At 44.9% G+C, this 15,762-nt stretch overlaps 1 protein-coding gene across 4 annotated transcripts in view; it reads right to left on the bottom strand.

The window, feature by feature from the left end:
* WDR49 (WD repeat domain 49) overlaps positions 1–15,762 on the bottom strand; it is a 436,680-nt gene that overhangs the window by 405,265 nt on the left and 15,653 nt on the right. For all 4 annotated transcript variants that reach the window (XM_069213220.1, XM_069213221.1, XM_069213219.1 and 1 more), the window contains one exon: positions 15,136–15,310. In XM_069213220.1, the coding sequence (XP_069069321.1) occupies positions 15,136–15,310 (175 nt within the window). The remainder of the gene's footprint in view (positions 1–15,135; positions 15,311–15,762) is intronic.

The following is a 15,762-nucleotide window of genomic DNA, read 5'->3' as shown; positions in this document are numbered from 1 at the left end:
CTCATAACTCTGATTGTCTGTTCCTAACCAATCAGTGTGAAGGTGTGTTTCACAAAACTGAACATGTGTTGGAATGACTGTGGGATGAGGAATGAGGAGTAGGGATGATGGATGAGGAGTAGGAATGATGGATGTGAAGTAGGGATGAGAAGCAGGGAAAAGGGATGAGGGATGAGAAGTAGGGATGATGGAAGAGACGTAGGGATGAGAAGCAGGGATGAGGAGTAGGGATGATGGAAGGAAAAGCAGGGATGATGGATGAGAAGTAGGGATGATGGATTAGAAGTAAGGATGATGTATGATGGATGAGAAGCATGGATGATGGATTAGAAGTAGGGATGATGGATGAGAAGTAGGGATGATGTATGATGGATGGGAAGTAGGGATGATGGATCAGAAGTGAGAAGTAGGGATGATGTATGATGGATGAGAAGCAGGGATGAGGAGTAGGGATGATGGATGAGAAGCAGGGATGGTGGATGAGAAGTAGGGATGATGGAAGAGAAGCTGTGATGATGGATGAGAAGTAGGGGTGAAGGATGAGAAGTAGGGATGATGGATGAGAAGTAGGGATGATGGAAGAGAAATAGGGATGATGGAAGAGAAGCAGGGATGATGGATGAGAAGTAGGAATGATGGATAAGAAGTAGGGATGAGACGCAGGGATGAGAAGTAGGGATGATGGAAGAGAAGTAGGGATGATGGATGAGAAGTAGGGATAATATATGATGGATGAGAAGTAGGGATGATGGATAAGAAGAAGTATGGATGATGGAAGAGAAGTAGGGATGATGGATGAGAAGTAGGGATGATGGATGAGAAGCAGGGATGAGAAGTAGGGATGAGGAGTGAGGAATGAGGATGTCCTAAAATGGATGCTGTATGCCTGGTCTTCAGAGGGCCTCTCATTCACCAGTTTCAGTATCACGGAAGTGTAAAGAGGTGTAATTACAACATTACATAGGTCATTAACTGGCACTCACACTACAGTCTTTAAATATTCAACTTCACAAAGACCTTCCCACTTGAAAAAGACAGCTGACCAGGTGAAGGTATCTCAGGGCTTCAAGGCCCAGCTGGGTCTGAGCACCAGCAGTAATGAAAAACTGGCAACTTTAACAATTTCCTTTCCGGCTCTATATTTTGCCCACTAATTTAGCCACTGGCATACTGCAGCAGGTGGAACAAACTAAGAACACATTTCCTTGAGCGACTGGCAGGCAGTTACCTGGCTCATTGTTGTACTGGGGCATGTACTAAAGAGAATGAACAACAGGAGGGAGAAGGCCTGAGATGATTTTGTTTCTGTTCTTGTGGAAATAAAGATCATCTTTACCCAGGACTTCACTCTCATAGTGGACTCATCTCATGGCCTTTGCATTTCTCACTGTGTATTGTTGGAAATGGCCCCTTCTGCAGGTCCATCCCCAGACTTTTTGCCTTCCTCCTCCTGTTAATCTGACCTATTTTTACTGCCCTTTAGGGATCTATGCATTATACCACTGATGACCAGTGCTAAAGTGTTGGTGCTTTGTTCTCTAAAACATGGTAACATTGGCTTCTCTAGAATTGGCATATTTAAATTTACTTGTAGGTCCCTAGTAAAGTGCACTATATGTGCCCAGAGCCTGTAAATTAAATGCTACTAGTGGGCCTTCAGTACTGATTGTGCCATCTACTACAGTAGCCTCTCAAACATGTCTCAGGCCTGCCACTGCAGAGCCTGTGCGTGCAGTTTTAAACTGCCCTTTCCTGCCAAACCTTTTCTTTTATTACATTGTCACCCCCTAAGGTAGTCCTGAGTTACCCCCAAGGGCAGGGTGAAGTGTATATAAAAGGGTGTACAAGTTTAACATGTCCAGGCAGTGACAAACTGTTAAATTCATTTTTCACTATTGCAAGGCTCTCCCATAGAATAGCACTGGGGTTGCTTTTAACTATAACCTCCAAATGGTGTTTTGTGTCCCTGGACTTACAAATTAAAATCACAACTTATGGTGAAAGCAGATCTTAAATTACTTTAACCGTCTATGCCTCTGCCTGTCTCTGGATACATGTCTGGGGTAGATGACAGCTGTGCCTTGTGCATTCCCACTAGAGAGTCACGCACAAAGGGAGCTTGGGTGTGGCACTACCATATGTATGGTCCATCACCATGCTGAGGGGTCTTCCTGAGCTAGGTAGGACGGATGGGCTGAAACTTTTGAATAGGGCTGTGCTTCTCCTGACACAAATGGCTGCATATAACCCCCTGCCTAGTGTTTGGAGCCAGGGAGGGCAGGGGAGTGACCTGTGGACTTCAAAGGAAGTTACCCCAACCTTCCAGAACCTGGGCACCAAAGTATAAATGTTGGCCCCCAAATTCCACAAGATCAGCAGTCTACTGGAACAAGGACTCCCTGCCAGGAAGGACTAGCGTGCTGCCAGGAGGGACTGCCACTCTGCACTATATTGCTGTGTTGGCCTACTGCTGCTGTGTGCTGGACTGTAGGAGGGACTGCCACTTTGCTGTTGCCCTGTGTGTTGGCCTGCTGCCTGCTACTTCTGTCCTGCAGGAGCCCTGACTGTCCTGTCCCCCACCAATTGTCACCAAGGACTTGTTGGCTTGCCCCTGGTTTTTCTGTAAAGTCCCTGGGACATCAAAGACCTTCCATCACTTTCTTCCCCTCCTTGCTGTGTGCTTCAAAGCAGGAGCGTGCCTGGACGTGGACGTGGACAGGAGAAGATCCCAGTGCAGGGCCTTTCTTCAACTCGACCCTGCACTTGCAATTGAGAAGACTGTGCTGGGCAGCCCCCTTCCCCCTCAGGGGCTCCCTAGGTCTGCCAGCTTACTTTGTGGCCCCAGTTCCCAATCCCCAAGGAAACACCCTGAGCGCCGCCTCACTGCCTCACTAAAGCTGTACCTGCCCTTGTGAGCCTGTGTTTTGTGCCCCCCGCCCTGCCTTGAGACTTGCCATGTTGCATGCAGACAACGCTTCTCACTCTGAGAACCTGAGCGTGACTGCAGGGTTCACGTGCACACTGGCAGCATTGGCGATGCCGACCGTGATCAGAGCTCAGCTGGCCTGGGTCGCGCTCTCTGCCCAGAAACTGCCAGCATGGCTGCAGCTTGCTCACAGGACTTCCCTGTGCCCAGCCGCTATACAATGACTCCCCCCTCCAGAGGCCCGGTTTACAAATCAGGCAGCCTACCTACCTCACCTGTTTCAGGGGACCACCACAGTTGCGGCCGAGGCCGTAAGAACCAGAGGAGGAAAGCCTTCAACTTCCTTCCTGGCCAGAGCAGGGAAACGCTTCGTGCTCCTACCTTAATCTCCCTTAAGGGAGCACCATGTAATTCCCCTAACGCTTTGAGACCAGCTACTGACCCCGGGTCCCACCATAACTTGGGCAAAATACTTCTCTGACACCACTGGGAGATTTGCAGCAAACTTTCCTTAAAATTGTTTAATGCCTAATTAATTAATTGGACATTTTTTCTGCCATTTTTGGTCTTAATTTAAGCAGATAAATACCATCTATTTTCCTTAACTGGTGTTGAGTCTTTTGTGGTGTCTTTCACTGTTACTGTAATTAAGTGTTGCACAAATACTTTACACATTGCCTTCTAGGTTAAGCCTGACTCTTCTGCACCAAGTGAACCGGGGGTGAGCACAGGTTAATTTAAGGAGTGTAACTAAATTACCCTTACTAGGATTGTGGTCCAAACTTTGACAAGGTACATAGCTTGCCAACTATGGTCAATAGACCAACTAGTTTCTAACATGTATTCATACTGTTTTGAGCCTGGAGCCTGCTTGCAGTCCAACACAGTATTAATTTTCTTTATTTTGCAGCTGCAGGAGGCAGGTGTTCTTGTGTCTATGTTTTGGGCCCTGCATCAGGTGGGAAGGGAAATAATGTATTTATGAAAGGAAGAACTTTGTCAGACCAGCAACACTGGGCAGGGGAGTAGCTTCCATTGATGCAACAGGTGAAGTGGCACTAGGGCAGATGCCTAAGGAACCCACTGAACCATGATTTTTGTAGTATTCTAAACCGCAGTCAGGGTGCCCTTTCCCTTCCTTGCACTGGAGCTCATGACACACTTGCTACACTTCTAACAATGGGTCTGACAGAGAGATATGATAATGGAAATTAGTGTAATTTTTTTGATTTTATCGTTTCTCCTACCACATCCTGTAGAAGGACTGTGCCATTACTCAAACGAAAGGAACAAAATGTCAGTCTGAATATTTCTCAAATTGTAGAAGGCACGATCTGCCTCTGATCCCTATCCATATTTTTTTTAGCCATATCTTAAGGCCTGATTAGGACGTTGGTGGAGGGGATGACAGATATCCCGTCCGCTGTATTACAAGTTCCATGGGATATAATGGAACTTTTAACATGGCGGGGGGAAATCCGGCACGTTTGTGACAGAGTAATCCCCTCCCCTAAGTGTGTTCATTTTTAGGACTGCACCATGGTGTCCTTGTATTTTCCAACATCTCATGCTCACTTTTAAAATGTGTAAGTCACATGATTCTACATTTACAGATTTAAGCCAAATCCTTAATTATACTGGCCATACCCATTGTAAAGGACTCCTAGTCACACCTCTATGGCCATACTGCAGTTAGAGACCACCCACTTTTTTCACCTAAAGAACTGGGTATACTAAATACCCATGCAGTAACACCTTAAATGGATACACAATATCAATACCACATTTGTAAGTCCTGAAACGTGACATTCTGATACACACAGGACACTAGCCAAGTGGCACTAGGTTATGGTGAACTCAGGACAAGGAGATACCAGGAAATGGAGACACTGGGGTTGGGGAGAGGGAATCTGAGCGATTCAAAACAGGGGAATCTGGGGTATAGGCACTGAGTCAGGGAGGCAAACTCCAGGAGGGTTAGGGGCAGGAGTCTTGGAGCCAAGGACACATGGGGCAGTGACTGAAGAAATACAGGAACAGGGCGACACTGGGACAGTGAGGATTGGAGGTACCCTGACTGGGAAACAGAAATGGGAGACACTACAGAGAAATACAAAAATTACAGGCTTTTACACTGACACAGGGGAATGAGAGACAATAACACTGTGATGTGAAAGTGAGATGTTGGCACTGATACATGGGAGAAGAGACACAGGGAAACAAGCAATGCAGACAGGAAGCAATACATGCAGGAAACAATTGTGATCCTTTTTGCTATGTTATGCATTCAATGGCCTTTCAATGAATCCCAGAATAACAAGGTCTGCGTCTTAGGTACAAATCATCTCTCGGTCTCATAGCCGGCAGTAGTTAACAAGCATTGGCACAGTCAATAGGTCTCACCTATCCGGGATCTATCAGCTTTGTCAATGTCTTTTTAGACATGCTGCACAGCAACGCAGGCTGCTGCACAACATGGCTTAAAGTTACGTAAAAAAAGCACTATGACACAGCCAGTGTTGACCGTGTCATAGAGTTTATTTTTTTGAAGCCATGTTTCAAGGCAGCTTCGCTGATGTGCGCTATGTTAACAAAAAAAGCAGGAAAGGGAAGCAACATAAGGGAGGCGAGGAGGAGGGTGGGAGCAGGAACAACAGGAGGGGGAAAGCAACTTAAGGGAGGAGGAGAAAGGGGAACGGAACAGAAATAACAGAAAACGGGAGGAGAGAAGTATGTGGAAAGGAAGTGGGATGGTGAAAGGAAAATAGTACCTGAAACAAAGCACAAGCAGCGGATGGGCATTAATTAAGTTGAATAACCTTGTGCTTGGTCCATGCTCGACCGAAAGGAAGTGATGTTTGGCCTTCGATGGCCAATTAGGATACCGGAAAGAAGGGTGACAACAAAGCCAATGAATGGTAAGTAACTGTCAGGCTCTAAGCCCTTTACTGTAAACAATATGTCTCGCAAGCGAGAGCATATACTGCACATGCGCTATCACTGGCTCAACTTAAAAACTGACATTGACATGAGTCCCTATCAGGCCCTATATTCAGGGCATTAAGAATACTGGCAAAAACACTGATCTAATTATGATCCATGACTGGAAAAACTGCTAAGGTAATCAATGTCCGGGATGCAATCTTCGGTTATATTTCACATATTTTACTTAATCTTTCATTCCCTAAGCATGTTTGCTTTTTCCAGTATGTTGTCAGTTTTTTTGTGCAGCTTATTACTCTTGTATATTGTGTACTGAGTATTGGCCTCTAGGTGTATGTGTAATGTCAGATTGTGGTTGAGCCTTTATAATAGGTCCTGACTGAGAGCTCCAGAGATGAGACTCAAGGCAGTACACATTTCTCACAATGGCTGTCATTGAGCCCTAAACACAGTTTGGAATATAGGACCATTCAATCCTTGTTCTCTCTGCAGAGCTCACACAGCAATGGTCAAGCTTGCCAATTGTAGATCATATACAACATAGTGGAGGGAGTACGCACCTGTCCAAATTTGAACATGACAAAAGTAAAAGAAAATGCAATGCTTGCAGTTGAGTGGTTGTGTTGTGTGTGTATGGGGGTGGTGGAGGAGATCCAAGGAAGCATATACAGGGGAAATAGAGAAGAGGATGCTGCAGATTAATGAGATGAGGTGTGACATAAGCAGATAGAGCTGTGTTTACCAAACCTTTTAGAACCACAACCCAATTTAAAAATGTTGTATCTTAGGGCTGTTTTTCTTTTTCCTTTTTCTATAGGATCCAGGATAGGATTCTGAAATTCCTTAGGTGCAGCGCCTTGATACCGGCAGATTAAGGGCACTTTATAAATCTTTTTTTCATTTCATTCAAAGAAAAAACAAACCTCCATGACTCACCTAGCTTAAATGGACATGAGGTGTGCAATGTTTTTATGTAACTAAAGCGTTTTGTGGGAGTGCCCTTTAATTTACAGACAGCATATTTTCTGTTGAAATGGTCACTAAATATGCACAGGCTTATGTTTACTGATAAAACTATATTGCACATAAATAATAATATATGGAAATTGGGTTTCATGATATTGATCATGTGTGCATCACCGTATAAAGTGTCTTGATTTGTTTTGATGCTATTAAAATCTTTGTTTCCATCAAACTCTAGAATTCCCAAAACAATCTTCATTTTTGCTTTCCCAACTCCTGAATGTGTACAGTTAATTTACAGGTAGTTACATTTTGTTGTGTGTTGCAAAACAATGACATATTAAAGCCTTTCCTTTCACACTCCCTGAACCCCAGCAAGACTGTCCCATAATTACCTTTGATTTTCTTTCTCTGACTGAAAATCGAGAGGCGCTTTGAAATACAAATCCCATTTTTACAAAAATCAGCAAAATATTGTCAGAAGACATAGCCTGACATTTGAACTCTGTCTTTGAAACACAGCACATGTGACAAGATAAATACAGAACTTGAAGCCATCTCTATTTGGTTTGGACTTTCATGACCAACCAAAAATCAGCTTGCGACCCATAGGTTGGGAAACAGTGAGGGGGAGGATTTCAGAAATATGTGGGGAAAAAATTACACAAGAGGCCAGCAAAGAGACAGCAGAGAAAAAGTGATGTGTAGAAGAGAGCGGGAGTGATTGAGACACTCAGAAGACTAATACCCCTTCCACAAACATTAGTAATGTTTAATGTTACTCACTTACGTGATATTGCTAAGGAGCATAGGCAAAGCCAATAGGTTTGGATTCTTTTAGGTGCATGCCTGTTACTTTGTGAAATGCCTCGAACAAAAACAAAAAGCTCATAGAGAGGCAGCAAAATACAGGTTGGAAGGTATGCTATGAGAAGCACAGGAGTTTGGTTTACATGTTTTAAGCCAACCCCTTTATTATATAGGCCAGATCTCTCCAACAGGATTCCTAGTTATGCTTCTTAGGCACTGCGTTTTTATTTTCAACCCAAATAAATCCCTTCCCAAAACTGAAATAAAAACACACACACCTCCATGTGTCAAGAAAACGTTTCCATTATGGGATCGTACTCCCTAAATTGCTAATTGCGTATCTCCTCTTGTAGTTAACATGCCGTTTCTGCATAGTCACCCATGATTATTGCCTTTTTGTGACCCTATTTTAGCTAGCTTTAGAACTTTTACCCCCGCTAACCAGGAGAAAAGTGCCTGTGCACATGGTTATACTGGCTTGTTCCTGATTGGCACATTTAACTTTTCCATAAGTCATCAGTATAAGGAGTAGAAAGTACACCCAGGACCTGGAAGTTAAATGCCACTTGTGAACTTCAGTACCTACTGTGCTACCCACAACAGTGGCAGTACAAACATGGTTTCAGGCCTACCCCATGTACCCTGACTGACTGTTCCAGTGTCAAACCAGTAGTGCAACCTGTGAAAATACCCCTTGACAGGTAACTCGCCCTCTTAAATATGAGTAAGTTACCCTTATGTAATCATAATCAAGTCCTCTTTCGACTCCCCCACCTACCCAGACCCCTGGAAGCACGCGGAAATCACTGCTCTCCTAAAAAACAAACAAGCCGACCCGGAGATCATCTCCAACTACCGCCCCATCTCCCTCCTCCCTTTCCCCGCCAAGGTTGCCGAGAAATTAGTCAACGCCCGCCTATCCCACTTCCTCGAAGCAAACAACACTCCTGACCCCTCACAATCTGTGTTCCGCAAGAACCACAGCACGGAAACCGCCCTCATCGCATGCACTGACGACATCAGGACCAAAGTCGACAAAGGCGAGACCGTCGCACTCATCATCCTAGACCTCTCCACAGCCTTTGACACCGTCTGCCACCACACACTTCGCACACGCCTCCACAACATAGGGATTCGCCACAAAGCCTTAGACTGGCTCACCTCCTTCCTCACCGACCGGACCCAGAGAGTCCGCCTTCCACCCTTCCAATCCAACACTACCAAGATCACCTGTGGAGTCCACCAAGGGTCCTCCCTCAGCCCCACACTCTTCAACATCTACATGATCCCCCTAGCCAACATCCTCTGAGCACACGGAATCACTATCCTCTCCTATGCAGATGACACCCAACTCATCCTCTCCCTCGCCCGCAACCCCACCACCGCCAAAACCAACCTACACGCTGCTCTCCTCGACACCGCCAACTGGATGACCACTAACCACCTCAAGCTCAACTCCAACAAAACCGAGATCATCATCTTCGGCCCCACCAAAACCACATGGGACGACTCCTGGTGGCCCACCGCCCTAGGCCCCGCACCCACCCCCGCAAACCACGCACGCAACCACGGCATCATCCTGGACCCCTCCCTTTCCATGACACAGCGAAATCAATGCTCTAACCTCCTCCTGCTTCCACACACTCCGCACTCTAAAAAAATCCTTCAAATGGATTCCCCCAGAAACCAGGAAGACAGTCATCCACGCACTCATCAGCAGCAGACTGGACTACGGTAACGCCCTCTATGCCAGCACCACACTCAAACTCAAACGCAAACTCCAGAGAATCCAGAACACAGCCGCACGCCTCGTCCTTGGCCTCCCCCTCCACGAACGAATCTCACCACACCTCAAATCCCTTCACTGGCTCCCCATAGACAAGAGAATCCCATTCAAGATACTCATCCACGCACACAAATCCCCCCACAACACCGGCCCAACCTACCTCAACGAAAGAGTAAACTTCCACACTCCCACACGCAACCTCCGATCAGCCGACCTCGCCCTAGCCACAGTCCCCCGCATCCAACGCACCACCACACGAGGCAGGTCCTTCTCCTACCTCGCCCCCAAAACCTGGAACTCCCTCCCCACCAACCTTCGCAAAACCAAAGACCTCCTGCTTTTCAGAAAGAACCTCAAGACATGGTTGTTCGATCAGTGACCCTCGCTGCCCTCCCGTTGATTTCCCCCCACCCCAGCTCCTTGAGACCCTCACGAGTGAGTAGCGCGCTCTACAAATTGTTATTTTTTTTGATTGGTTGATTGATGTAGGCTTTGTAGCCCACAAGGTAGGGTGCCCAGTATTTAAATACAGGACTTATTGAACAATTAATGGTACCATGTCCCTATAGAGACGCGCTCCAAAATGCTGTTTTCACTGTGGCAGGCCTAGCTGTCCTAAATAGACAACCAGAGTACATTTATAAAATACTAATACTGTATCTTGGGAATGGGACCAGCTAAAAAAATGTAAACAGCTATTTTTAGTAGTTATTAAAAAGCCATTCAGTGATGAAGTGGGGTATTTGATAAATATTAAGGAAAAGTAACTGTTTATCCTGGCCCTTTTTGTAGGGTCATTCCCAATCTTTTTGCCTCCTTCCTCCTATTTTATCTGACCAGTTTTTGTTGGCTTTAGGGCTCTGGGCATCCATGATTGGCATATTTGATTTACTGGTAAGTCCCTAGTAAAGTTCACTAGAGGTGGCAAGGGACTGTAAATCAAATGCTACTAGTGGGCCTGCAGCACTGGTTGTGCCACCCACATGAGTAGCCCTGTAAACATGGCTCAGACCTGCCACTGCAGTGTCTGTGTGTGCACCCACTTGCCAGGCCTAAACCTTCCCATTTTCTACTTGTAAGACACCCCTAAGGTAGGCACTAGGTAGCCCCATGGGCAGGGTGCTGTGTATGTTAAAGGGGGGACATGATGTGTTTTACATTTCCTAACAGTGAAGACTGCTAAACTCAGGATTCACTTTTGCAAGGCCTATCTCTCCCATAGGTTAACATGGCGGCTGCCTTTAAGTAATATTTAAGTGCAGATTCCCTTGGGGAGCAGATAGAAATATGGATTTTGTTGTCTCTGAACTCATAATTTAAAATATATATTTTGGTAAAGTTGGTTTTTAAATTGTCAGTTTGAAAATGCCTCTTTTAGAAAGTGGGAATTTTCTTGCTTAAACCATTTTGTGACTCTGCCTGTTTGTGGATTCCCTGTCTGTGTCAGACTGACAGTTGGGCTGTTGTGAATTCTCTCTAGACAGTGAGACAAAGGGAGCTGGGGAGTAGCCTGCATATCCTGATGGGCCATCTGAGCTAGAGTGGAGGGATGACTGGTCACTTACACCTGAATGGGCTGTGCCTGTCCTCTCACAATACAGTCTCAAACCCCCCGGCGTGTGTCTGGGGGCCTGGCCTGGGCAAGCCAGGATTTTGTGAACAACAGAGACTTTCCTTTGAAGTTTGCCAACTTCAAAGGCAGAAAGGGGTATAAGTATTGGAACCACAACCCCTTAAAATCAGATTTTTTCAAGGATTCGAGTAACCTCTGCCAAGGAGAAGAGCTGAGGAGAAGTGCTGCCCCTGCCCGTGACTGTGCTTTGTTGGGCAATCCTGCAGTTGCTGCTTCTGCCTGTGAAAGGGGACAAAGACTGGACTTTGTTGTGCATTCCTGCTTGAGAAGAATCTCCAAGGGCTTGAGTTGAGCTTGCCACCTGTTGTTGAAGTCTCAGGGCCATCAAAGACTTCCTCTGCCAGCACCTGGACTCCCTGGTGAGACTCCTGGACTGCCAAGTGGTGCATCAGCCAGTCCCCGGGCCCTTGAAAGATGAAGCTGTTGGAAAAGGCCTGAAATCCATGCAAAAACCGCCGTGCAGGGACATTTTTGACACAACATCCGCAACGTGGCTGATAAACGATGTGCCGCCGGCATCGCGGAAGGAATCGACGCTCCGCCTGCATCGCGGCTGGGAGATCGACGCTTTGTGGCTAGAGAAATTACACACAACACCCGCTAGCTGCTGCGGACAACAACGCAAACCCCATGCAGCGCGGTTTTCTGACACTGTGTGACTAGATTTCGACGCAACATCGCTGGGCGTGAAAAATCAACGCAAAGCCTGCCAGAACCCGAGGTGCCCATCCAGAAAGCGACGCATCACTCTCTTGCGAGGGATAAAAATGACGCATCGCCGACCTGACTAGAGAAGGAAACGACGCACGGCCTCACTTGTGAGTAAGGAATCAACCCATCACTGACTTTTCTGACACACGCACGCACCCACACGCAGCTTTATTTTTTTATGCAAACCAGGTACTTTTGTGTAACAGCAGTGTTCTCATTGCTTTCTATGGAATAAGACTCCTATTCTTTTTAAAATTCATATCTTGACTTGTGTATGTTGGGTTTTTGTTGTTTTGGTATTGTTTAATTTAGATAAATATTACCTATTTTCATAAACTGGTGTGGTGTCCATTTTGTGGTGTTTTCACTGTATTCTATGTGTGTTGGTACAAATACTTTACACATTGCTTCTGGGGTTAATCCTTTCTGCTCGTGCCAAGATACAAAGGGGGTGAGTGGGGGTTACCCAGGTGTGTCTCTCCTGTACCCTGAATAGAGTAAGGGTCCTCGCTTGGACAGAGTGCAAACTTACTGCCAACCAGAGACCCTATTTCTAACAGTAACGTTTAAAAAAAGCACACTTTTTCAATGCCTGAATTTCCGTGAGCCTAATTTGCATCATCTTCCAGCTTCTCCCAAGCAGTACTCGGCCTGAATAAAGTTTGAAAGAGGCGTGAAATGCCTCCCAAAAGTAAACAATAGGGTGACCTGAATGGGAAAAGATGTCTCCTCTGAACTCCACAGAATATGTAGAGTGAAAGCTGTGTGCATCATTTGACATCACACTGTCAAATGCAACACATGTAATATGTGTAGTGCACTTGAAAGGGAGGGAATAGGGTGCCAAGGCAATTCTTATGAATCACGTGTCTGGTCGCTGAAGGGCCCTGCTTTTGTCCAAAAAGGGCTTCTGTCTCTGGTTTGTTGTGGGTAGGGTGCCTGTTTCAAACTGGATTTTAGTCTTAGATATGGGAGGATATTAGGATTACCATAGTACACTCCCAACACACCCCCAGCACTCTCTGCCAAGGTTAGTGTGCACAAAGACGTCCGTCATCTTGAAAATGTTCTGACATATGGCATTTTGGGTCTGTGTGCAGGAAAAGCAGTGAGCAGGGGAGGGAACATTTACTCAGAGATGGACTAGGGGTGTCTTACGAGTGCCTCCAACCCATAGGCTGGTGAACCCTCAAACCTGGACCCTCGCCAAGCCTTCCACAGCACACCTCTGCCCCAACAGAAGGGGTATGGGGATATGGGTTCAAAGACCGATGTATAACCTGAGTCAATAATCCAAAGAAGATAGGTCACATGCAGCCACTAATTTGGGGGTGAAAGTCTGAAGCCAAGAAGGACAGTTCCGTCCCAACAGACTCAGAACGTAGAACAAGAAGCAACTACATTATCCAGTGTTATAGAAGACGTCTGTTAGAGGTCATTGAAGGATTTTATTTTCAGCATGCATGGTGGAGGAACCCAGTCTCTATGGGCCAGAGGGAGTCCTGCCAGTAATGTTTCTGAAATTCAGCTAATAACAGATCTGTCTTACTACCGTTGAGTTTACACAAGATGGTACCCATCCACTATTGAATAATAAGGGTAAAGTCACTCAAGTTGGATGCTGAGCTTGAGGCCATAGTGGTCTAAGTTAACAATGTGCCGGATGTGATGTCTGCCATAGTGTAGCATCCAAGTGACATGATAAGTTGTGCCAGAGGTCTGACATTAATGTTGAGGAACATATGGGAAAGGGTTTGGTACCACAATATTGTTGCTTAAATTGCGTCTCACAAAAAATACTGTGTCCTAAATACAAATGTTTACTAAAGTGTTGCTGTGAAGGAGTTAATAAAATAAAATCTACACCTGATGGAGAAATACATTTGCAAATGTTATTTGGCCCACAATATTTGTGTCAGACAATATTTAGTCAACGATATTCTGACATTCAACCTGGGAAAGGTTTAACTAACCCATGTCGAACCTCAGACTAAATCTATGTCGAACCTCAACTTCTAAACTTCCTGGAACAATAGGGAAGCTGCATGAGCAATAGTGAATGGTTCATCGGGAACGAGGCCTCTGCTCCTTACATAATTTTCCTTCGTGCAGAAAGCAGTGTGATGGGGCAGTAATTATCCAAAATTGTCGGAACCAAATAATCCTCTTTGGGGAAGAAAAGATGGTATCTTTTCCCGCCTTCTATACACCAAGTACTGCCCTGAGGATGAAAGCAAATTACCAACATTTGTTCACATCAAAGGTGTTGTTGTGTCGCAGTGTAAGAGAACAGAATTATGGTACCGGTCATCCAGGGAGACTGATTTGAGGCATCTAATTGAAAATAATCTACTGATTTGATCATGCCATGCGGGTGGAAGTGTGTTACGTTTCTAAGATGTCTTTAAGGATATGGGGTTCATTTATAGTTTGGGGGAAGCTGCATCTGACATAAAAATGCAGATGACCATTCCACTGAACTCACGGTTCACCCACCACATTTGGAGGTGGGGAAACCATAGAGTTTTCACAGATCCATCGGTAGAAACCCTTGGCCTGGCAGTCCATCCACCCCAGGACTCCAGGGTCACAGTGGTACTTGCACCACTCTATTTAGAATAGGGTGACTGTCACTCTAGTTTTTCTTACCACTGACATTTATGAAAGACATGGTGGACTGGTCGGAAAATGACACCCTCCCTAAACTTCCTACACATTGAGACTACTTTTATTTTGTCCTGCAAGAACAAACTCCCGCTTTTGGAGTTTGTTCTTCCAAAGGAGAGTTTACATCACACCCATGGCACCTCCTCGACAAAGTGAGCAGCACAGAGTTAATCTTTTAATTAGAAGGGTGGTCCTATGACAGGAGAGTAGAGGCCACAATCTGCCCAAGTCTGGAGGGCCAGAGGACCGTCTGCCAAGCCTTAAACGAAGCCCTTTTTCCTCTCTGATATATGGTTGTCTTCTATGGACATTTAATTTAGTAGTTCATTGTGTTCTGTTCGTTATAGCTGTTAATTTATACAGATCCTAATTTTTGATTTTACTGTAATTGATTTATTGTAAGTTATTGTAAATTCTAAAGCTATACCTTATATTCGGATGCTATTTTTATATTTTTTATCAGACATTTTGTGTCATTTTAGAATGCAAACAAATATTTTCAATAAAACATATTCTTCGATGTATATGACCATCCTCTATCTCACACTCTTAACACAGCTCCAATGTCCTCCTGGGTAAATTTCATCTTTAAAAAACAGGCTAGGGTAATGTTTCAGTTTTTCATGCTTTCATAAACACGACTAAAACGTGAATGTAATAATTGTAGTTGGACTAGCAACTTGAATATTTTGATACCTTGCCGAACCCAGCTGTTCTCGTGGAGCTTGTGTTTTAGAACGTAGCAGCACTTGTGACGTCCAGCAACCAGTGCAGGCCAGTTAATGGTCATTGTAGTTTCTTGGTCTGTTGTCGAACTGGCGGGTCTTTCAAAGAGAGAGATCAGGGCCGTGGTGAAAACAAGAGCTTGTACCTGTAATAGAAACACATTGTTGAAGAACCAAAAAAGGCGATACACGTCACATAAAAGCAGAACTTAGAGGTAGCTTCTGTTGTGTTGTCCAGGCCACCAATCCTATGTAAGCCAAGGGATGGTTATGTTTAGTCTGTGAACATTATAATATTCAAAATACATGGCTAAGGCTACATCATGGACCCTTGTTTCACTTTTTTTGCTACTTCTTTCCTGCATTTAATTCGGGGCAGTTTATTGAGAGTTGATCAAAAGCCACATTTTCCAAGAAAATTAGCACAACACACAAGAACTTAAGGTTCTCTTTTCATGAGACTTTCTTTTCATTAGAATGAATCGGACTATTATAATCATTACAATAGTTGCTATTATTATTATTGTTATCATCATCATTATTATCATTCTTATTATTCTATGATTAAACTAGTCACATGGTTACAGAAGATGTTTGC

This window comes from Pleurodeles waltl, chromosome 11 (genome assembly GCF_031143425.1).
Source record: "Pleurodeles waltl isolate 20211129_DDA chromosome 11, aPleWal1.hap1.20221129, whole genome shotgun sequence".
In the NCBI taxonomy this organism is placed as follows: Eukaryota; Metazoa; Chordata; class Amphibia; order Caudata; family Salamandridae; genus Pleurodeles; species Pleurodeles waltl.
Note: the sequence above shows the minus strand (reverse complement) of the source record. Positions and strands in the feature narration are given on the sequence as shown.